This window comes from Myxocyprinus asiaticus, chromosome 1 (assembly GCF_019703515.2).
Source record: "Myxocyprinus asiaticus isolate MX2 ecotype Aquarium Trade chromosome 1, UBuf_Myxa_2, whole genome shotgun sequence".
NCBI classification, from domain to species: domain Eukaryota; kingdom Metazoa; phylum Chordata; class Actinopteri; order Cypriniformes; family Catostomidae; genus Myxocyprinus; species Myxocyprinus asiaticus.
Window position 1 is genome coordinate 64,076,497 of NC_059344.1, and position 23,629 is coordinate 64,100,125.

General features: G+C 35.5%; 1 protein-coding gene across 15 annotated transcripts in view; it reads left to right on the forward strand.

The window, feature by feature from the left end:
• Window positions 1–23,629, forward strand: part of camk2d1 (calcium/calmodulin-dependent protein kinase (CaM kinase) II delta 1) — a 92,966-nt gene that overhangs the window by 39,806 nt on the left and 29,531 nt on the right. For 8 of the 15 annotated variants that reach the window (XM_051673812.1, XM_051673508.1, XM_051674131.1 and 5 more), the window contains exons 5-13: window positions 142–207; window positions 7,187–7,259; window positions 14,339–14,441; window positions 15,314–15,397; window positions 16,498–16,592; window positions 17,571–17,693; window positions 19,652–19,735; window positions 20,108–20,150; window positions 21,872–21,906. In XM_051673812.1, coding sequence (XP_051529772.1) covers window positions 142–207; window positions 7,187–7,259; window positions 14,339–14,441; window positions 15,314–15,397; window positions 16,498–16,592; window positions 17,571–17,693; window positions 19,652–19,735; window positions 20,108–20,150; window positions 21,872–21,906 — 706 coding nt within the window. Of the gene's footprint in view, window positions 1–141; window positions 208–2,622; window positions 2,696–7,186; window positions 7,260–14,338; window positions 14,442–15,313; window positions 15,398–16,497; window positions 16,593–17,570; window positions 17,694–19,651; window positions 19,736–20,107; window positions 20,151–21,871; window positions 21,907–23,629 lie in introns of all 15 variants that reach the window. The other 7 variants (XM_051673427.1, XM_051674469.1, XM_051673729.1 and 4 more) reach the window with 1 other exon arrangement.

Below are 23,629 nucleotides of genomic sequence, written 5' to 3' on the forward strand. Positions count from 1 at the left end.
ATGTTCTAATTTTAGTCCTCTCGTTATTTCTGTTTTTCTCTGTTTTTTTATTTCAAAAATGCATCTTGAAAACACATTCTTGCTATTTAAGAGAGTTTGAGGTTTGAAAGAAGACTTGCTGATGTGTCTGAACTTTTTCAGAGTCACAGGAGGAGAACTGTTTGAAGATATTGTTGCCAGAGAATACTACAGTGAGGCTGATGCCAGGTTAGTGCTTGTGTTTGCATGCAAACTTCTGTTAACCCCACTCTTATTAGAGTGTCATCCTCTTTATCTACTATAATGCATGAAATCTATCAAAGTGAACTTGTATCAGTGCCTTTGGATACAGCAGAAGACAGAATTCAATGAATAAACTTATACAATAAGTATACAACACAAAGTGCGTTTACATACATATCAATATGCTGATAACTACAAAAAAAATCGCTTTATTCAAAAAAATCGTACAATACAAGAAAACCATGTTTACTTAAGATTTAAAATCATCGAGTTATTCTCTGCGTTTGACATCAAAATGTAAACAGTCGTGCGCACAATACTTGCACAAATTGGATAAGCTGCTAAGAACGCCGGTAATGGTGTTTACATGCAACGCAAAAACGGGGTAATGGGCAAAAATATGTGTGCCGGTCGTTTTTGCTTAAGCTGTTTATGACCTTTCCCCAATGAAGGAACAACGTATAAAGCGTTTACAAGACCACACAGGTTGTCGGTTTATTTTTTTAATTTATTTTTTTATTTTTTTATTTGTATCCCCTTTTCCCCCCAATTTGGAATGCCCAATTCCCACTACTTAGTAGGTCCTCGTGGTGGCACGGTTATTAACTTTAATCCGGGTGGCGGAGGCCAAGTCTCAGTTGCCTCCGCTTTTGAGACCGTCAATCCATGCATCTTATCACGTGGCTCGCTGTGCACGACACCGCGGAGACTCACAGCATGTGGAGGCTCATGCTACTCTCTGTGATCCACGCACAACTTACCACGCACCCCATTCAGAGCGAGAACCACTAATCGCGACCACGAGGAGGTTACCCCATGTGACTCTACCCTCCCTAGCAACCAGGCCAATTTGGTTGCTTAGGAGACCTGGCTGGAGTCACTCAGCACACCCTGAATTCGAACTCGCGACTCCAGGGGTGGTAGTCAGCGTCAAGACTCGCTGAGCTACCCAGGCCCCCTACGTTATCGGTTTATTAATCAAAATCGATCTAACCCTGTGCATGTAAATGCGCTCACAGTTTGCAATGTAATTTAAAGGAATATTCTGGGTTGAATTCAAGCTCAATCAACAGCATTTGTGGCATAATGTTGACTACCACAAAAATTATTTTCTTTTATAAAAAAAAAAAACAATTATCTGGGTTACTGTGAGGCACTTACAATGGAAGTGAGTGGGGCCAATCTGTGCACATTAAAATGTTTCTAAAGTATTGACACACAATGTAAACAATATGTTTGTTAACATGATATTAGTGTGATAAAATTGCTTGCTAACCTTTCTGTGTAAAGTTGCCTTATGACGTAACGCTGTAAACCCTGTAAACCGACGAAAACGTCTAGTTATACTGTACGTAACCAGTGTAATTCCTGAGTTTGCTAAACAGTACTTTGAGGATACTCGCATCATGTTCTTTTCTATCTACAGGAGTTGAAAAATTGGCTGTAACTTTGCACAGACAAGGTTAGTGAGCAATTTTATCACGCAAATCACATTTTAACATGTGTAAAGTCTTGTGGCTATACTTTATTTTTAACGGTTTTCCCGGTTACAATGTCTTGCCCCTTAAACTTCTATTCTACAATTTTTGCTTGGTGTTATTTTCTGTGGCGATGGACAGCATGCCACAGATGCCGTCCATAGAGCTTAACTTGTATTGAACCCGGAAAATTCCTTTGAAATGAAAAACTCTATTAAAGCCTCAAACATTTACAGTGTCTGCAGTGTCTTCCAGTGCTTATTTTAGGTGATTTGTTTGCTTTAAATTCTTTTCTTTGTCTGCTTTTTTTCTGGAGGTGGCTTGTCTTGTCTTAATGAAATATTTCACCCCAAAATTAAAATGTCATCCTTTACTTTCGTTTGCTTTGTCATCATTTACTTTCAGCACTCCCATGTTATTTCAAACCCATGTGACTTTCTTTCGTGGAACACAAAATGAGATGGAATGACTCTATTCACTTTCATTGTATGGGAAAAATCTACACTAAAAGGAAATTGTGACTCAGAGTAAGTTCCAAGGAAGAAAAAGTCATACGGGTTTGGAACCAGATTATAAAAATGAATAAATGATGACAGAATTTTTGGGTGCACTATCTTTTTAATTTGGGTCTTTTTTTTTTTTTTTGTATCAGTGATACAGAAAAGATCCAGTTTTATATTTTAAGTGGTTATATATTTACAATTTATTGAATTTAAAAGTTGCATATCAAACATTATTTTCTACAGCTTAGAACTGATTGGAGTTCAATGTTTGCTCCTACTGAGCAGCAGCATTTGATCTGATCCATCATTGCTTTCTGTGTGCACTGTTTGTTTGTCAGCTGTCTTCATGTTTTGACTGTGCTTTGCTCAACTGTTCTCTCTTCTTTGGCCTCCTCGCCGTGTCTCCCTCTCTCTCGCAGTCACTGCATACAGCAGATTCTAGAGAGTGTTAATCATTGTCACCTAAATGGCATTGTACATCGAGATCTGAAGGTTAGTACGACAGGCTCAAAACCCCACCCCACTGGCACTGATCTCTAAACAACCAAAAACAGCTTGTTCCCATCGTGGAAGCCTCCTCACCCCCACCCAATCCCTCAAAACACAGCTACACACTGGGACGTGTGTGTGGTGGTGGTCTGAGAGGGGGTAAAAACACAATCGATAACATCAGTGCTCAAACCGTATGCATGTAGCACCCAGGAATGTGCCTAGTCTGGGGGGCTGTGCGTTTGATTCTGTAGGAGTTTCTTTATTGTCTTTGATGAATGTGACTGTTCCCTTTTTGTAAGAAAAAATGCAAAAAGGGTGTCAGGTACCTGGAGGACAATGTTTTCAGTGGGTCAAGCACACAGCCGCCCTCATGAAGCAAACACCACTTCTGGACTGAGATTTGGGGAGCTGGACTAAAGAGGTGATGTTGATAATAGATGGGCAATCGATGTTAAAGATTTAATGCACACATACTGTATGTACACACTTTTTATACCACATGGTAGGGCTGGGCGATATAGGCTATATTAAATAAATTTATGATAAATGTGTAGTAAATTTGTTAAAATTACATTGCGACATCGTGAGCATCAAAGTGATCTTTATATGCTTTTTTAATCTGGTCAGCTATGTTTTGTAAAGGCTGTGCCATCGGGTTATTTTTGCATCCCATCCTTGTCTTGGCAAACAAATTGGCATTTTGAGTCAGTTCCTTCCACCAAACAAGTCCGATAAATACTCGAATCAGTCCAGTGTCGATTGATACTGATTTGTAAGTCGATTTAGAGTGTGGATGTCCAATAAATTTCCACAAATCAGTTCTTTTAAACTGTCCCTTTCAAGGAATCGAAACAAAACACAGCAATTTGTTTGCATCATCACTCAAAAAGCCAGCCTGACCTCATGAAATGTATGTGACCATGACAACATTTTTGCAATTCAAAATTTACGTGCTGTATTACACATTTGGCTGCAGTTATCCAGTGAAATGTCCAGCGGGGGGCGCCAAAAGCAAGCAAAATGATGTCGTATATCAGGGGTCGGCAACCTATGGAGGGGTAATCACTGGCACGCCAGCAAGGGCGAGAGAGGAGTAGAATATTTTATTTATATACATTCCGCACCTGCATTCCAATCTACATCTTGATGTAACCTCATGAACAAGCATCGTGTTTTCGTGAACTGAATGGGAGGCTAAACAAAAAGTAAAAATGTGACAAGACTGTAGTATACCCAACAAACTCGTGCAGCGCATGCAAGCCATTCGTGCATCACGAGCCGGCTTCGCTTCACGTTCGGTTAATCACGCGAGTAAACGCGCCCGCTTTGCTTCGGTCAGGCTGCACGGATGACAGCCTACATTCGTGTTTCATTTGTTTCTTTTTGCTTTCAGAACAACATGTGATGTAATAAGGAAAACACCATTATTAATCCTTGAGATTTCCTACCCAGCATACCGGTACACCCTCCTTAAACCGTGGTCACACTCAAAATTACATGAAACGATTAAAAGAGAAAACATAAACCCACATCGTGTGGTTAAAAAATTTGAGTCTATTCAAAATATAAATTAAACCTGGAAATTAAGTTTTTGGATTTTGCAGATGTGGTTCACCGAAAAGGGCTAAATAGCAGCGCGAGTCTCGTCACACTCCCATTCAGCTGATGAAAACACGCTGCGTGATCATGAGGAAGGATTACATCAAGATGTATTTTGGAATGCAAGTGTGAAAAACTTCACATAAAATAGTCTGCTCCTCTCTCGCTGTTGCTTGCGTGCTAATGATTACATGATTACAATGACATAATATAAGAAATATTTAAGATTCCACACAATTTCGTGATCAGTAATCAAATAAGCACATTTGTAACATTAACTGTGTTAACTTGTTTTGTACAAAAGGACAGGTTCCCTATCTGTCACTCACTCGACGTTGGTGTCGATGTAGTGACACTAGGGACCAACGTCTCGTTCCCTCCATCAGGGAACGGAGGTTACACCAGTAACCATGACATTTTCATCCATTAATACACTTAAGATGCTCTGTGAAAATTCACATGCAGGATCATGATTATATCATAATCATCAGGTTTTCATTCAAACTATTATGCTGATAATATCATATGTAATGAAAAATAAACGATTAAATTAGAAAAATGCAAAATAGAAACACAGACATTGACCAGGAAAATAAAAAATGGCACTCCATGTCGAAAAGGTTGCCGACCCCTGTTGTATATAAACGAGGTTTAAGGTGAATTTTAGATGGACCTCCCTAACCTAAAACTTTAACCAAAACCTAACCAATAGTGTTTTAAAATATAAATAAGATGTTAAAAAAGACATCCTTACCTAATCAACACCTAAACCTTACCGATAGTGTTTTAAAATGCAGAAGCAAAAAGAAAAACACATCTTCTGAAGCACTCACGTCATTCGTGTCGCTTCTATGACTCAACTCCGACTCCAACGCTCTATGAAGTAAGCTACCGCACAAGCTAATCGCGTTGGCATAAGTGTATACTGTATATGTAAGTGGGCCTGTAATACAAGCGTTAAAATGTATCGTTTTCAAAAGATGCGTTAGAGTAAAAGCGTGTCGATATCATAAAATAGCAGGGTCTGAGTAATAGAGAGAAAAATACGTATTTATAAAGTCACAATCAGTCACTGAAGTCATGAAAGTCGTGAAAGTCTAGTGTTCATTTCACCTGAAAACTGCAGGGAATTGTGCCCGGAGACACGTATAACAAGTTTTGCAATAATTTATATTGAGTCACGTTTTCACTATGAGACCAGGTTGCAAAAGGCGTTAATGAAAGTTTCCACACAAAGTAGCACTGGGTAATATATTGAATATTTATGAAACATGCATAATCATTTTGTTAAAATTAAGCGACATTTTGAATATCCCAGTGATCTTTATGTGCCATTTTATTTAGTCTGTTCGTATGATCGTGCCAGCAGGTTCATTTTGTGTCCAATCCTTGTTTCACAACTTACGATTATAAGAGTTTTCATGTGCGAAACAAAACGAAAACTAATTGGATTTTAAGTCATGTATTGATTCGCAAACCTATCTGAAACTAAATTAGAATGTAGACGTCTGATTCATTTCCACAAATCAGTTCTTTTGAATCATCCCTTTCAATGATTCGAATCAAAACACAAATTTAGCAATTTGCTTGCGTCATTAGTCAAAAAGTGTTCACGAAAGTTTCCACACATAGTTGCACTGGGTGATCAATTTAATATTTATTATTTATGCACAATGACTTTGTTAAAATTAAGTAACATTGTGTGTATCACAGTAATATTTATCCGCTTTTATATTTGATTCACTTTTGGAAATGTACGAAACGCCGCGCTAGAAGATTAATTCTGTGTCCCATCCTCGTCTCGTACTCGCAAGTATGACAGTATCGATGTCCGAAACGAATTGCAAATGAATCAGCATTTTGAGTCTGTTTTTCCCAAAGAACAATTCCAACTATTTGGCAAATAAGTCTGAACTGACTCACAAATCTATTTGAACCGAAATTAGAACGTCGAAATCTGATTCATTTCCACAAATCAGTTCTTTTGAATCGTCTCTTTTAGTGAATCGAATCAAAATACAGATAGAGCAATTCATTTGCATCGTCACTCAAAATGTGTTCACGAGACTTTCCAGACATAGTAGTGCTCGTGGAATACTGTATATTTATGATAATGTATATGCACAATGACTTTTACTATAACGTTTTCAAAAGGCTGCGCCAGTAGGTTCGTTTTGGGCCCATCCTGGTCTCGCAAATTGTGAGTATATGAGTATTGATGTCCAAAACAAATCTGAATTCTGAGTCGGTTCCTTCCAAAGAACAATTCCAATTAATTAGCAAAATAGTCTGAATCGACTCGTGAATCGGCCTGAATCGACTTTAGAGTCGTCCAATTAATTTACACAAGTCTGTTGTTTCAAATTGTCCCTTTTAATGAACTTAAAATGTTGCATATCAAATTGTATGCAAGTTAAATATTGCTGTTTATGACTCTTTTGTTATATTGGTACAATTAAAAACCATTTTGTGTTCATGATGAACAACAGAAAGCAAGGCTTGATCATTTTAACTGCCGTAGATTTTTACTTTGTTTTTAGCGTTAAACGTTTGGAATCTAATTGGCTACAATGGCTGTTTTGTTCAATTTCTGGTAATTCTATTTGTATTTATTTTTTTAAGTCATTATTTTAACGATTTTGGAGAAAATGCATACATATCAAGATATGAACTTAATATCAAAAGGCTGTATTTTTTCCCATCGCCCATACTTCGGGCAAACTGTCGCCCACCCTGAAATGCAACACTAAAACCAAAAGCTTAAAAAGTGTAGCCCATTCTAATCTTATGCATCACCTCCGAGCGGAGGCTCCCTTGCTCTCAGTGCTGTGCACAGACAGTGAGTGTGTGCGTGCTCGTCACTAACCCACACCCCCTGGTGTTTGCATGCAGTCATTGCATTCAGCAGATCCTTGAGGCCGTTCTCCACTGCCACCAGATGGGAGTGGTCCATCGTGACCTGAAGGTGAGTAGAAATGCTGGGGGTCGCAAACACCAAATCCTACTTCTTTTCCTTGCTCTTTCCTAACTGTGACCTTTTAGACCTGTGCGACCAAAACAGCATTGTGGACTGTCTGTGGTCAAATGCGTGTTACGTGGAGCACAAAAGGAGAAATCTGAAGAATGTTGACACTATTCTTTTTTACATATAAGTGAATGGTGACTGAGGGTGTCAGTCCCTAACATTCTGCTTAACATCTTGTGTGTTCCACGGAAATAAGTAAGTCATACGGGTTTAGAGCAACACAAGGGTGAGTCAATAATGACAGAATTTTTTTTTAATGTTTTTTTTATTTTTTTTTATGAACTATACTTAATCCTGAGTTTACCTAAAACTTTAACACTGTTATAGTGCTGCATTACCAATTCTGGTATTTCTTTAGGAAATCACTGATTATAAACACAAAAGGTATAGGCTAACTGACATGGTTTACCATGGCGTTCTCAGTCCATCTTTAGACCAAAACCACAGCAAGCTCTTGCCAGAGCTTATTTGCTAATCAAATGAGCCAGGTGCATTCAGGAGAATGTTTTCTGTATAATAATCTTTGGCTGTGCTTGCATTGGCCCTGATTCTGCTCAGTGATTGGCTGCTGCCATACCGTTACCATGGTGAACTGACACATAATAAACTAGAAAAGCTATAGAGACAAAAGAGCAATATATATATATATTTTTTAATATAACAAAAATGATTGTGTGCTCTGTGCAAAATTTTTAGTACATGATTGTGCTTTGCACTCAAACATGGCAATAGGAGATACAAGATTCTCGTTCTAAAAGATGAAAGCTGATTTCCATCGACTAATAGGCTTACAGTTCTCTCTTTACATCCCTCCCTTCATTTTCTCTCCATCTCTCAGACAAGCAAATGTTTTGCTTTGTCATTATTCTCCCAATAATCTCACAATTTTCATCTCTCCTTTAATGTCGTTTTTGTTCTTCTCTTTTTAACCCAGCCTCCCTAGGGATTTTCTTCACTAAACACACTTGTTATAATAATTAAATCAATAGTTTATCTAAAAATGAAACATTTTTCATTACTTACTCACCTTCATGACGCTCCAAACCCGTATGACTTCTTGCAGAGTGTTCCTGCTGCTCTTTTCCAGTAAAAGCATACAGTGGCCGGGGACTGTCAAGCTCCAAAAAAGACAAAAAAGCACCATATAAGTGAAATACAGGTGCATCTCAATAAATTAGAATGTCGTGGAAAAGTTCATTTATTTCAGTAATTCAACTCAAATTGTGAAACTCGTGTATTAAATAAATTAAATGCACTCAGACTGAAGTAGTTCAAGTCTTTGATTCTTTTAATTGTGATGATTTTGGCTCACATTTAACAAAATCCCACCAATTCACTATCTCAAAAAATTAGAATACATCATAAGACTAATAAAAAAAACATTTTTAGTGAATTGTTGGCCTTCTGGAAAGTATGTTCATTTACTGTATATGTACTCAATACTTGGTAGGGGCTCCTTTTGCTTTAATTACTGCCTCAATTCAGCGTGGCATGGAGGTGATCAGTTTGTGGCACTGCTGAGGTGGTATGGAAGCCCAGGTTTCTTTGACAGTGGCCTTCAGCTCACCTGCATTTTTTGGTCTCTTGTTTCTCATTTTCCTCTTGACAATACCCCATAGATTCTCTATGGGGTTCAGGTCTGGTGAGTTTGCTGGCCAGTCAAGCACACCAACACCATGGTCATTTAACCAACTTTTGGTGCTTTTGGCAGTGTGGGCAGGTGCCAAATCCTGCTGGAAAATGAAATCAGCATCTTTAAAAAGCTGGTCAGCAGAAGGAAGTGTGAAGTGCTCCAAAATTTCTTGGTAAACGGGTGCAGTGATTTTGGTTTTCAAAAAACACAATGGACCAACACCAGCAGATGACATTGCACCCCAAATCATCACAGACTGTGGAAACTTAACACTGGACTTCAAGCAACTTGGGCTATGAGCTTCTCCACCCTTCCTCCAGACTCTAGGACCTTGGTTTCCAAATGAAATACAAAACTTGCTCTCATCTGAAAAGAGGACTTTGGACCACTGGGCAACAGTCCAGTTCTTCTTCTCGTTAGCCCAGGTAAGACGCCTCTGACATTGTCTGTGGTTCAGGAGTGGCTTAACAAGAGGAATACGACAACTGTAGCCAAATTCCTTGACACGTCTGTGTGTGGTGGCTCTTGATGCCTTGACCCAAGCCTCAGTCCATTCCTTGTGAAGTTCACCCAAATTCTTGAATCGATTTTGCTTGACAATCCTCATAAGGCTGCGGTTCTCTCGGTTGGTTGTGCATCTTTTTCTTCCACACTTTTTCCTTCCACTCAACTTTCTGTTAACATGCTTGGATACAGCACTCTTTGAACAGCCAGCTTCTTTGGCAATGAATGTTTGTGGCTTACCCTCCTTGTGAAGGGTGTCAATGATTGTCTTCTGGACAACTGTCAGATCAGCAGTCTTCCCCATGATTGTGTAGCCTAGTGAACCAAACTGAGAGACCATTTTGAAGGCTCAGGAAACCTTTGCAGGTGTTTTGAGTTGATTAGCTGATTGGCATGTCACCATATTCTAATTTTTTGAGAGAGTGAATTGGTGGGTTTTTGTTAAATGTGAGCCAAAATCATCACAATTAAAAGAACCAAAGACTTGAACTACTTCAGTCTGTGTGCATTGAATTTATTTAATACACGAGTTTCACAATTTGAGTTGAATTACTGAAATAAATGAACTTTTCCACGACATTCTAATTTATTGAGATGCACCTGTATATATATATATATATATATATTGTGGTGAAGTAAATATAGCAGAAAACATTAAGTACTTTCTACACTGAATAAGTTAAAGCGTGAACTCAAAATATTAAGTAAATTCTACATGCAAACATGCAAAAAATGTATGCTGTAGCTAAATAAGTAACATTATTTATCATTGTTTTTTATCTTTACAATGCATCATGTATCAAACCTTGTCATATTTATACGCTAATTTGAGTAAATTTCACTGGTAAATAAATTAAGTACGTTTTACTTAACTTTTCGAAGCTGGTTGTTAAGTAGATTTTTCTTTATTTTATACCTTGAAAATGTACTTAAAAAAATAGCGAAATAAAAATGAAGTACATCTTACTAATCATTTTTTAAAAAAATTTTTTTTTTAGTTTGTAATAAAAATTAAGTATATCTTAGTAGTCTTTTATGTGTGTAGTTCATACATCTTGTGTATTGTATTCCAAGTCTTCTAAAGTCATATGATAGCTTTGTGTGAGGAACAGACCTAATTATTATTTTGCTAACAAAATCTTCCCCCGTAGCTCTTATATCTCAATTTCTGCTAAATATAAATTTTTGGATGAACTATTCCTATAAAGAAAATTTCTTGAGCAGAACACAGTGTCATAATCAGGTACTACACAACGAATCGTCATGCCATACATTTTTACAACCAAGATAAGCAACTAGACACTTTGTTGCTTTGAGCACAACAAAATCTGATGTGTATTAATAATCAAATATGTTCTGATTGGATGCGATTGTGTATACACAGTATTTGTGTTTAAAATTACTTGATGCTGGAAACTTGTTGTGTCACACCTGATAATGACACGGTGTAATGACTGAAAAACACTTTTGTAGAGTTAAGTTTACTTAATAGATTAAACACCATCATTCACCATAACTGAAAAACACTGTTAGAAGATCTGATCTAACCCTTAAAATTTGTTTTGTTGGTGTAACCTAATGTGGTCAGTTTGATTCAGTGAATCAGGTTGATTCAGTTGAACCTAATGTGGTCAGATTGATTCAGTGAATCAGGTTGATTCAGTTAAACGTAATGTTGTCAGGCTGATTCAGTTGAACCTAATGTGGTCAGGTTGATTCAGCTGAACCTAATGTGGTCAGGTTGATTCAGTTGAACCTAATGTGGTCAGGCTGATTCAGTTGAACCTAATGTGGTCAGGCTGATTCAGTTGAACCTAATGTGGTCAGGTTGATTCAGCTGAACCTAATGTTGTCAGGCTGATTCAGTTGAACCTAATGTGGTCAGGTTGATTCAGCTGAACCTAATGTGGTCAGGTTGATTCAGTTGAACCTAATGTGGTCAGGCTGATTCAGTTGAACCTAATGTGGTCAGGTTGATTCAGCTGAACCTAATGTGGTCAGGTTGATTCAGCTGAACCTAATGTGGTCAGGTTGATTCAGTGAATCAGGTTGATTCAGTTGAACCTAATGTGGTCAGGTTGATTCAGTTGAACCTAATGTTGTCAGGCTGATTCAGTTGAACCTAATGTGGTTAGGTTGATTCAGCTGAACCTAATGTCGTCAGGTTGATTCAGTTGAACCTAATGTGGTCAAGTTGATTCAGTGAATCAGGTTGATTCAGTTGAACCTAATGTGGTCAGGCTGATTCAGTTGAACCTAATGTGGTCAGGTTGATTCAGTGAATCAGGTTGATTCAGTTGAACCTAATGTGGTCAGGTTGATTTTAATTCACGAAGCACAGTTTTTTGGTTAGCATTATTTCTGTGCAGAGCAAACAGAATCTTGAATCTACAGCTATTAGATTATTGATCTTAAAAAGAAAAAATTAGACAGTACAAAGTTTTTGATGTGATGCATATTTTACCCATTAATTTAGGAATGTCACTTGAAAGTCTGCTTGCTATATGAGGTCTAACTTGCCATGTAGTGACTTGTCAAACATTTTGTGGAATGAGCTCCTGGGGTTTCGCTAAGAGCAAGCCATTAATAACAGACATTTACAATAAACAATATTGCACAGTTATTGGGACAAATTATCAGTGCTGTAGGAATTTATGCCATCCTTAGGGTTTTAAATGGGTAAGCTGAATTATGCTAATGTATAGGGCACTTGCAATAATATCCCAGCAAATTCTCCTCAGGGCAATCACAAATCTACTCCCTAATCTCGTCTCTATTTGTCATTATCTCTTTCTCTCTTTGCTAACAAAGTACAACATCAGGCTGTTCTTTATTTTATCTCGACACCCCTGTAATTAGCTTTCCGCAGTTATCCTGTGGCCTCCTTTGCACAGGGTATTTGAAGCTGAAAGGGTCTACTTGTAGTTTCTCTAATCTAATGCTCAGGCAAGCATCACTATTGTTATTGCTCATACGTAATGTTAGGGATTTGGCTGACTTTGGCAAAATTACTCAGCCCATAAATGATATCTCAAAACATTCTGGTTGAGGAGAGGCGTACTATTACTTTTCTAATTGATCTGAGTTACAATTTTGCACTTGACTGACGATGAAATGGGTGAAAAAATCCCATAGTCTTACATTGAAAGAAGATACCAAGCCATATGTAGAGACCAGAATATCATAGACTTGATGGTGGGTACTTTTGACTTCGGCAACCACTTAGAAACCACCTAGAACACCCTAGCAACCACTCAGAACACCATAGCAACCGCATTAGCAACAACCTGGTGACCGGCCATAGAGTTTTGCGAAAGCGAGCACCAATCACATGTTCTTCTATCTAGTTACTATATATTATTAGCATTTGGGGTTGTTTGTATGGTATGGAAAAGCAATGGCTGCATGACAAATTGACTTGCACTCCCTGTAGCATGTTAGCACCTTGAACTGCACGAGGCACACAGTGAATGCTGTGCTGTAACTTCTAACTGCACCTGACAAACTAGCTTTGTAATCTATTTGCATTCCCAGGTTAAAAGATGAGTTTTTTTTTTTTTGTTGTTGTTGTTGTTTCGAAGAAAAAACATTTTTTGTTGATTAATTGCTCTTTCTTGACTCTCCCTGACATAATAGTCTCATTATGCATTCACCACAATGCAATTGATGTATTCATATTGACATAAAATGCTAAAGCTAAACTACAAGATTAAAAAAGAAATATCCATCGCCTTGAGAAGGTTATTTTTATTTTTAAGTTGGTGAATTCTGGTTGTACTGCAATTATATACATAATAATGGGTGTATATAATTGGCTACATGTTGTTATATACCACGTGAAGGTATTATGAGGCTCATATGACAGGGGTTGTCTGAAACTTCTCTATTTATGTATATTTGAAACAAGATCTGTTTTATAATTCATTAGTTAATTTCTTTCTTTCTTTCTTTCTTTCTTTCTTTCTTTCTTTCAAATTCATTTTATATTTGTTAAGTATGTTATCATACATTGTTGTCTTGTCTTACTGGGTTATGCACAGATTGTGATTGACCTATTTAAAATAGGTCTTTCATACACTCCAAAAAATTAATTCAAGATTTACGCATTTTAATTTAATGACAAAATGCCATCAAATTGAATTGAGTACTCTTTAACAAACAAACATAAAAAGGAAATATTTTAAGTTTTATTAATTACATTTTTTAAACATTCAGTTTGATGGAATTTTGTTATGAAATTAAATGTTTAAATCTGAAAAATAGGCTAATATATGTATATATATATATATATATATATATATAGCACAATCATATCTGATTTTCTTTCTTTTTTCCCTAAACACATTGTCATTTCTGGCTTTTGAATAAAACGATCATTGCAACATTTATGTTTGTGTGACTATTCAATTTTAAACAAATTTTATTTTAATTTTTTTAAACAACTGTTTTTGCTCTGTTGAAACATTGATAAAGTTTTGTCACAGGACTCTTGAAGTCTTGCATAACCCTAAAGACAAAACTGACTTTCTACACAACTTTGTTCAAAAATGTGTCTTATTAGAAGTAACTCCCTAGTCCATGCTGTTCCACATTGAACACATTGAAGAATAGTTTTCATAAAGATTCTGCATTAAATCAACAGGAAGTCTCAAGAATATTCATTATATTCATTATCATACTTTTTTATTTATTTAGTCCTCATACATTTTTTTATATAATGAATTTGTCTTCTATGTGCACATTTTTGACGCAAGTCTTCTATGTACATTTTCTATAAAGATGATTTTTGTAATTTGTGCTCCATACCACCATCCATTATCCATGTGTATTATAAATATATTTAAGGTTAAATGTTTAACTCTTGTTTTTCTGCCACCCAAAGCCAGAGAATCTTCTTTTAGCCAGTAAACTCAAAGGAGCAGCAGTGAAACTGGCTGATTTTGGGCTGGCCATTGAGGTACAGGGAGACCAACAAGCATGGTTTGGTAAGTACTCAACTTATCACGTATTAATCAACCTTTGTGTTACAGTTATTGTGCTTAATCACTAATCAGATATCAGACAGACTATTAACCCATGTTATCAGAGAGAAATGAATTGGTAGCACTTTACAATAAAAGTGTTAACATTAGTTAACATGAACTAACAATGAACAATACTTTTATTGATTTTAGTTCATGTCAATTTCAGCATATACTAATAAAAAAAATGCAATCAAAAGTTGTATTTGTTAACATTAGTTAATGCACTATGAACTGATATAAACTAACAATTTACAATTTTATCATTATTAACTAACATTAACAAAGATTAATTAATGGTGTAAAAAACGATATTGTTAATTGCTTGTTCATGATACCTAACGCATTAACTAATGGTAATGAATGGAGCATTATTGCAAAGTGTTACCAGTTAATTTATAGATCAAACAAAGATCGTTCAATGCTTTGCCAATCTGTTGCATCTGTAGAAGTAGTTATATCAGATACAATGTTGTTGAAAAAGCACGAATCGGCTTTTTATTTTTATCTTCTTCTTCTTTTGCTATTATTGAGTTTTTACATGTGTGTTGTGTTCTATTCATTTTCCTTTTCGGACAAACCCTGATGGCATTAGAGTATAATTACGATGATCTCCAGGGCTTTGCACGCAGCTCCAGTTTTCTTGTTCTCTCATTAAGGGCTCTTTTGCCTCTGGGGTGTGATGGGACATCAGGGACTGAAGTTATTTCAGAATTAGGCTGCAATCTTTAGACAAAAAGCCGCTAGTAAATTCTACTTGTGAGGATTCAGGGAAGCTCATTTTGTAGGCCGATAAAAAAACACGTTGGGCTTTTTTTTTTTTTTTTTTTTGTTAGGTTTTGCTGGAACTCCCGGTTATTTGTCTCCTGAGGTGCTGCGGAAGGAGCCGTATGGCAAACCAGTGGACATGTGGGCATGTGGTATGTAGCCAGTCATTTGGAGCTTTGCGAATGGGCGTCTGACTGTGCTTAATATAAACTCTTTTAAAGGAATAGTTCACCAAAAAGTGAAAATTCTCTCATCATTTACTCACCCTCATGCCATCCCAGATGTGTACGACTTTCTTACTTATGCTGAACACAATCAAAGATTTTCAGAATAATATCTCAGCTCTGTAGGTCCATTCAATGCAAGTGAATGGAGACCAGAACTTTGAAGGTCCAAAAAGGACATAAAGGCAGCTTAAAGTAATCCATACAACTCCAGTGGTTAAATCCATGTCTTCAGAAGCGATATGATAGGTGTGGGTGAGAAACAGATCAATATTTAAGTCCTGTGAATGTGGCGATTCACATTCTTTGTGCATATCGCCACCTACTGGACAGGGAGGAGAATTTATAGTAAAAAGGACTTAAATATTGATCCCTTTAAGCAGCTTCTCTGCATGGATGCATCATGGGCTAAAATCCAATTTGCCGACTTCTATTGTGCACTAAAAGGAAGTACTTTGCTGATGATGGGAAAGCGCATACTTTTTTAAGTACAGTGTGTAACATATAATAACACAAAATAAATTTGCATTTTGATACTAGAGACCCCTTTGTCGTGCACTATTTGCGTTTAAATGTAAACGTTAGTACCTAGTTAAATTCATACTATTAAACATAACATTATAAACCACTGTGGGAGATTCAACCCCACATCCCTTGCCATTTTTGGACAACTTAAAATGCTGAACCGACCTTAAAGGGATAGTTCACCTAAAAATGAAAATTCTTTCATCATTTGTTGTTTCGCAGAATAAAGTCATATGGGTTTTGAACAACATCAGGGTGAGTAAATGATGAGAAATTTATTATTTTGGGGTATATTATGATTTTAAATGTGTTAAACAGATTCCATTTGGATAACTGGCCCAGTAAAATAACCACAATTTCCAACTAAATGAAATTCTCTTGAGTGTTTGTCTATTAATATGACTGATTAGTTATATATTTTTTTAAGGTTTTTGTGCCTTTAATAGTTTAAATACATTTTATCCCCCTATGAAACTTATGTCGTGGAGTCGTTTTTTCAACAGGTGTCATTCTTTACATTCTTCTGGTGGGTTACCCTCCATTCTGGGATGAAGACCAACACCGACTTTACCAGCAGATCAAAGCTGGTGCTTATGATGTGAGAATTCTCCCACACATACAGTATAATTTTCATATTTACATCAAAACATTTTTAAATTTCAGTCAAGTGTGTCCGAACTTTAACATAGCAATGTTAAATGCATAAAATAACTAATTTATACCTGTCTAATATGTTAGATGGGCAACACAGGTGCACTAGCACACAATCTGTGTTAGGCTGTCTGTAATTTTCCATCAGAGGGGGAGAGTTAGAAAGACAGAGAATGGGCGGCCCGATGGCTTCAGCCCAGTTTCTGTCTAGCTAATTTCTAGAAAATCTGCCGAATCTGACGGAATTGTTTCCCAAAGCTCTCTTCCCTACAGTTGTCTTCCAGTCAGTGCAGTTATTCATTGACAGCACATGCAGAACTTTTGAAAGTGATGTGGCAATTATTACACATGAATAGTAAATTATTATGAGACAAGGACAATCCAGTGCTGTGACATCACTCTGGACAAATGTTAGTCTCAGCCTCGTACAGACCAACCAGAGTCGGTTCACTGACCATCTGATGCATAGTACACATTAAACTGGAAAGCTCTTTATCTAGTTAGCTCTAATCTGATTGGCTGGATTTACGCAGTTCTGCAAATATGGCAACACAGGTTTTATTTTTATCAGTTCTAGATATGAAGTAATAGTTAAAAGATACCAGGCTGATACAACAAGCGCTTTGAAGATGAACTAATTGCTGGATTTGGCATCAAATCTTTGAACATGTTTTTTTTTTTAAATAATGCTCACAAGCTGTATACTATGTAGTGTTCCACTGTACTGAAAGTCTCTTTAAGTTTTTCCTTGTGTTTCCAGCACAATTGTTCTTTGAGGCTGCTGTGCCAAATTTTTTTTAATAATAATATATATATATATATATATATATATATTCATTTTTTTGTCTATTCATTTGCTATAATGTATCCCTGTTGGATATTTGCATTTACTTTTCTTACATTTTTTTTTATTTTATTTTTTTAGTTTCCTTCTCCCGAGTGGGACACAGTGACACCCGAGGCCAAAGATTTAATCAATAAGATGTTGACTATAAACCCTGCTAAACGCATCACAGCCGCTGAGGCCCTCAAACACCCTTGGATCTGCGTACGTCTAATCTGTCTCTCTCTCATACACACACACACACACACACACACACACACACACAACAGAGACATTTTCATCATCCACAAAGTACACACATACTACAGGCAGGATTGGAGAGTAACAGAATACATGTAACGGGATTACGTATTTAAAATACAAAATATAAGTAACTGTATTCCACTACAGTTACAATTGAAATCATTGGTATTTAGAATACAGTTACATTCAAAAAGTATTTTGATTACTGAAGAGATTATTTTGCATTTTATTGTCATTTGTTTCATTTAATATTTAGTCCTTTCAGATGGAAAACATTTATACATATAAATGATGCGATCCAAAGTGCATTTGAACAGCGGTGAAACACTTTCTTATGATGTGTTACATTCATACGAGCAGACAGAGAAGTAAGTTTGGAGCAGAAGAAATAGAAATGAACCTTGTGTAAATTGTCAGCTTTACACTAAGCTAAAATGCTATTTCTAGCCATTTTACATGCACATGTTACCAGACATGATCATAATTTTTATCAAGAAAATTCACGTTAGATCATAATTGTGTTTTTTCTAGTAAGACCTTTGATATTAGGGCAAAAATCGTATTCTTGATGATAATTTTTGTATTGTTTTCCTGTAAAAATATCTAAAAATCCTTAAAACAAGATCAGTTTGATTGATCTTGTTTTAGAAACAACACTGCATAAGATATTTAGGTTTTTCAGAGAATGTATTTTTAACATGTGTATTTTGTCTTACTGTACTGACAGAGTTTTTATAGTCAAAACAAGTGACAAAATCTACCAGTGCTGAAGAAGTAATCCAAAGTATTTAGAATACGTTACTGACCTTGAGTAATCTAACGGAATACATTACAAATTACATTTTACAGAATTTACAGTGTTCTGTAATCTGTAGTGGAATACATTTCAAAAGTAAACCTCCCAACCCTGCCTACAGGGAATGTTACTTTTAAAAGTAAAACAGTATATTATTGTGTGCAGATTGCATTGTTACATCTTTAGTTTGGCAACAGTTTACAATAAGATTGTGTACATTAACTAGTTAATTCAATAGTTAGAGGAACTTGTACATAATTTACTAATCTTTTTTTAATGTTAATTTCTACATATATGAATAACTTTTTAACAGTACAAGTTGTAATATTAGTTAATGCATTATAAACTAACATGAACTAACAATGATAGTATATATTTAATGTGTAAATGCATTTATTGTATGAATTAATTGTACACATTAACCAATATTAATAATTGCTGGAAAAAATTATACAGTTACATTTATATATATATATAAATTATAAAATGTCATTGTTCATGAAACCTACAGAAATGCATTAACCAACTTTAACATACGACCTTATTGTAAAGTGTTGCAGTTTTTATGGAAAGTAACACATTACTTTTGCATGACTTTTTATTACTGTAATTCAGCACTTTGTCTTTCAGTGCAGTAGTGTTTTTCTTGGCTTGGAGGGTTTCTTTTTTAGTCAAAGTGTTTGTCCCCCCTAAATAGTTTGAATACAACAACTTTACTGCTCTAATTTTCAAAATAATGTGAATGCACCACTGAAAGGCAAGACTTTAGCCTGCTGTGTCTGACCAAAATATATATAATCTAAAAATTATTCTGTAAATACATTAAAAAAAATACACTTTTAACTTGTTACTCCCCCTAAAGTAATCTGATTATACTCCCCCTAAAGTAATCTGATTACAGAGAAACTTATTACTTTGCAATGCATTACACACAACGCTGATTACTGGTTTACACATGACAAGCTCTTACTTGTGCATGTATAGACCGTATTTCAGGGGTCTTCAATGCTACCGTACTAAATATGTTTTAACTACCTATGTTACCTATGTTTTTGACGTAGATGTCTGTAGATTTTTAAAGATTGTTAACTCATTGTTTAATCGAGTGTCTCTGTTTTCATAGCAACGTTCCACTGTAGCGTCCATGATGCACAGACAGGAGACTGTCGAATGCCTGAAGAAGTTCAATGCCAGAAGGAAACTTAAAGTAAGAAACACACACACCCCAAAAAAGGTACAGGCGGTGTTCATGGTACAGTGATGGTATAAGATGATAATAAGATGGTGCTTTTGATACAATACAATGGTACTGGGAGATTAGCATATTCATATACCATGGCACTCAAAGAATTCATGCTATACCATCATGTTAGTGACCATCATGTTAGTGTCCAAAACACCAAGGTTATAACTAACCTAAATCTACTGCACTGTTCTAACCTGAATGACCCAATGTTCCACCACGGGACACTTTACTCCACTTGCAGTCTCCTTAGATGGCTTAATTTTTTATCTACCAGTATTGTCTAATATTTGACATAGCTACTAAGTTGTGCCTGTTCTTTTGGACTGTTTTTAGGGTGCTATCCTTACCACCATGCTTGCTACACGGAACTTCTCAAGTAAGAAACCCTCTTTGGTTTGCCATGTGCTTGTTTTTATTATTTGTTTGATCTTTTAATCAATAAGGAAAGTTAGAGATATGCTTTTTATGCTTAAATTGTTATAATTAAGTTGCATGTTCAGTACAACAGAAAATTTGAATTTGTTTAATTGGTTTACTTGATAATGCTATCATTAGAAAGTAGGGCTGCGTGATTAATCAACTTGAAATCAAAATCATGATATGGCCATGGACAGTAAAGACGACCTTACAGCTTTGCTTGCAAAGACTCCACAGATTTCCACAGAAATCCAACGTCCCTGACATGTTTGTGTATTAAATATTTAGCTCATCTGTTTATTCTTTTGGTTACCAGTAAATGTGGAATACTGTATGAAGACCTACTCTTAGCTCTGTTAATACATTTTACCGCTCTGAAAAAAATGACTAGTAAGTTTTACGTCATTTGTAAAAAGTTTTTGCACACAGTTTTTCCAAAATAAATCTTAATGGTATGAAATTAAATAAAATCTACTTAACTTTATGACATAACATTGATTAAAGTGAGTGAGTAAATTTAATTGTTCATGGTACTTAAATAAATGTAGTCAAATTTAAATGAACACATTATTAGAGCATGTCACTTCTTGAACTTTCCTTACAAACACATGTTTATCTTTATTTTTATTTGTATCATGAATGGGTAATTTTGAGTAGAAAATTAACTTAAGACTTTACAAAACAAGAAGTTACCTGACGTGAAAACAAAAGTAACAATAAAAACGGTGTAAATAAACGTGCAAATAGTGAAACCATGCAAGTTCATTATTTATTCAAGCCCAGTGCATGCTGGGAACACCAGCTTCGAAAAGTTAAGTAAAATGTACTTATTTTATTTACCAGTGAAATTTACTCAGATTAGCAAATACATATGACAAGGTTTTCTACTTTTGGATTGATACATGATGACACATTGTAAAGATAAACAATCATAAATAATATTTACTTATAAGCTAGAGCATTAATTGTTGCATGTTTGAATGTAGAATTTACTTAATATTTTCAAGTTCACACTTTAACTTATTCGATGTAGAAAGTACTTAATCTTATATGCTATATTACTTCACCACAAAATAATTTTTTAGGACATGTTAAAATCCGTTCCACAGATTTTCTCCTAAAATCAGTACAGAAAATGTGAAAAACGTCTGCAGATTCTGTGTGGTGATTAGCTAATAAACTACACAAGGCTTCATGTTATGGCTTTTTTTTTATTTATTTTTTATTTTTTTGGGGGTTAGAACTGATTTCCAAGCAGCAACAAAATGGGATATGTCAGAATAATTGCAATATGATATTTCTGTCCAAAACATGCAGCCCAGCAAATGCTTTTATCCAAAGTGACACAAATGAGAGTGATACAAGTATAAGTGTTTAATCCAAGGGAGAAAATACAACACTATAAGAGAGTGTTTCTAACACTAATGCATATTTGATATGCTTCTCAATCATATTTCATTACATTATGCCAATCTTTGATTAGGACTCATGTTTATTCAGAGGTTTTGATTTTGAGGTCAATGGATCATGAACATGTGAAGCACAGTGGATTAAGGATTCATATCTTGTCTTTTTTTAGACATTTCTAAACACTAGGAACATGTGTGATCATAATCCTATTCTCTTGATGTCTGTCTATAAAGTTCACATTCATACTTTTCCTTTCTGTTCCCTCAACAGGCAAGAATCCATACAAGAAGCCTGATGGTGTTAAGGTAGGTTACGCTTAATCTGTGCTACAAATAAGGCAAGCATCACATTTACTATTGCTCATACTTAGGGTTTAACCAAGTATTTAATCAAACCTCTAACCCTACAATTATATACTTTGGAGTGTAACTCGTTCCACACCGTTTGTGCTACAGACATAAGTGATACCTTATACCTCGATTCGTATGGCTTATTGAGTGCAGGTGTGCTATTAGTTTTCAAAGTGATCAGAGTTAAGGTTTTCACCTGGCAAACACTAAAATGGGGGAAAATTCCACACATTGAAGGAGGACACCTAGCTGTATACATTCCAAAAATGTGTTGGATTTACTTAAAATATATATGTAGCATTTTTGCATTATGTTTTTTAAGTAAATTCAACTCATGGTCATTATATGTCAACATAAATAGGAAACCTTTGTTAGATATACACAAATGCATCAGTTCATTCATCTTTATTTACTTAAAAATGTGTGTCACATGAATAAGATTTAACAACTAATAGCACGTTGTTTCAAATCAACATATTATTGTTTATACATTAATTGGCTCAAAAGAAGGTTAGTCATTAAACTTGATTCCCAAAAGAAATGTAGATAAAGCTTCACTTCACATGTGCAAGGAAAAATTTCTTGGATTGAAAAGGATCCAACTTCACCAATGAGAACACAATAATCACTTTAATGGTGACTTCACACGAAATACAGTAAAACAACATCAGTAATACTGAAAAGAGCTCAATTCTTTATGAATTTTTAATAACAACTATTTAAATGCCCCAATAAGTTCTTTTTGACCAAACTAACATGCTTAAATGATTCAATTGCAAGGGCTTATTATGGGTATTTCCCACAAGCTCAGTCCTGTACTTGATCGTTTGAGTAAGTCGTACTTAAAATCTTAATTTTATGGATTTTTAAGCCAAAGAAGTTCAAGGAGCTCACAATTATTATTTTACTTTATTTATCACTCCAAGTTCATCTTAGAATTGACATTTTGAGTTGTACACATTAATGCAAAATAAGTAAAGGTAAAAAAAAAAATGTTATGAGTAAATATGTACTGTACGTTTCTGAGTAGAAGCGATTTATTTTCAGATGTTATTGTGGTTTAGACCACAATATCATAGATTTTGGCTTGGACCAGTAGTAACCCAGAACACCCTAGCAACCACCTACTTCCTTACTTCCTTAGTCCCTACTTGTAACACTCTTTATACATCTAGATTAGCATTTTAAACTGCTTGTATTTCATTTGCCCTTCTCTTTCTTACATGCATACAGACCCACTCACACACACTTAAATAAATAAATAAATAAATAAATAAAGATTTACCTTGCAGCTTTGCGCTGCACATACATGTTTGCTTGCCGTGTTAAATGCGTGAGTATGTGCATGTTCATGCATTAGTTCTCTTGTGGGTCATGGCTATAGAAAGCCTTTCTGGACTTGGGACAGGTCCACATTTCACCGGGTATATACTGTATGTGTGTGAGTGTATACACGGTATATCCTGTGTCTTACAATGGTTTACCCTAGTAACATCTCTCTTTCAATTTCTCTCACTTCACTTGCTCCTTTTCTAGTTAGTTAAAGAGAGGAAAATGAAATAAAAAAAAAAAATTCTGTCATCATTTACTCACTGATGTTGTTCCTTTTTTTTTTTTTTTTTATCTCTATGACTTGTGGAACACAAAAGGAGATGCAGAATGTCAGTCACCATTCACT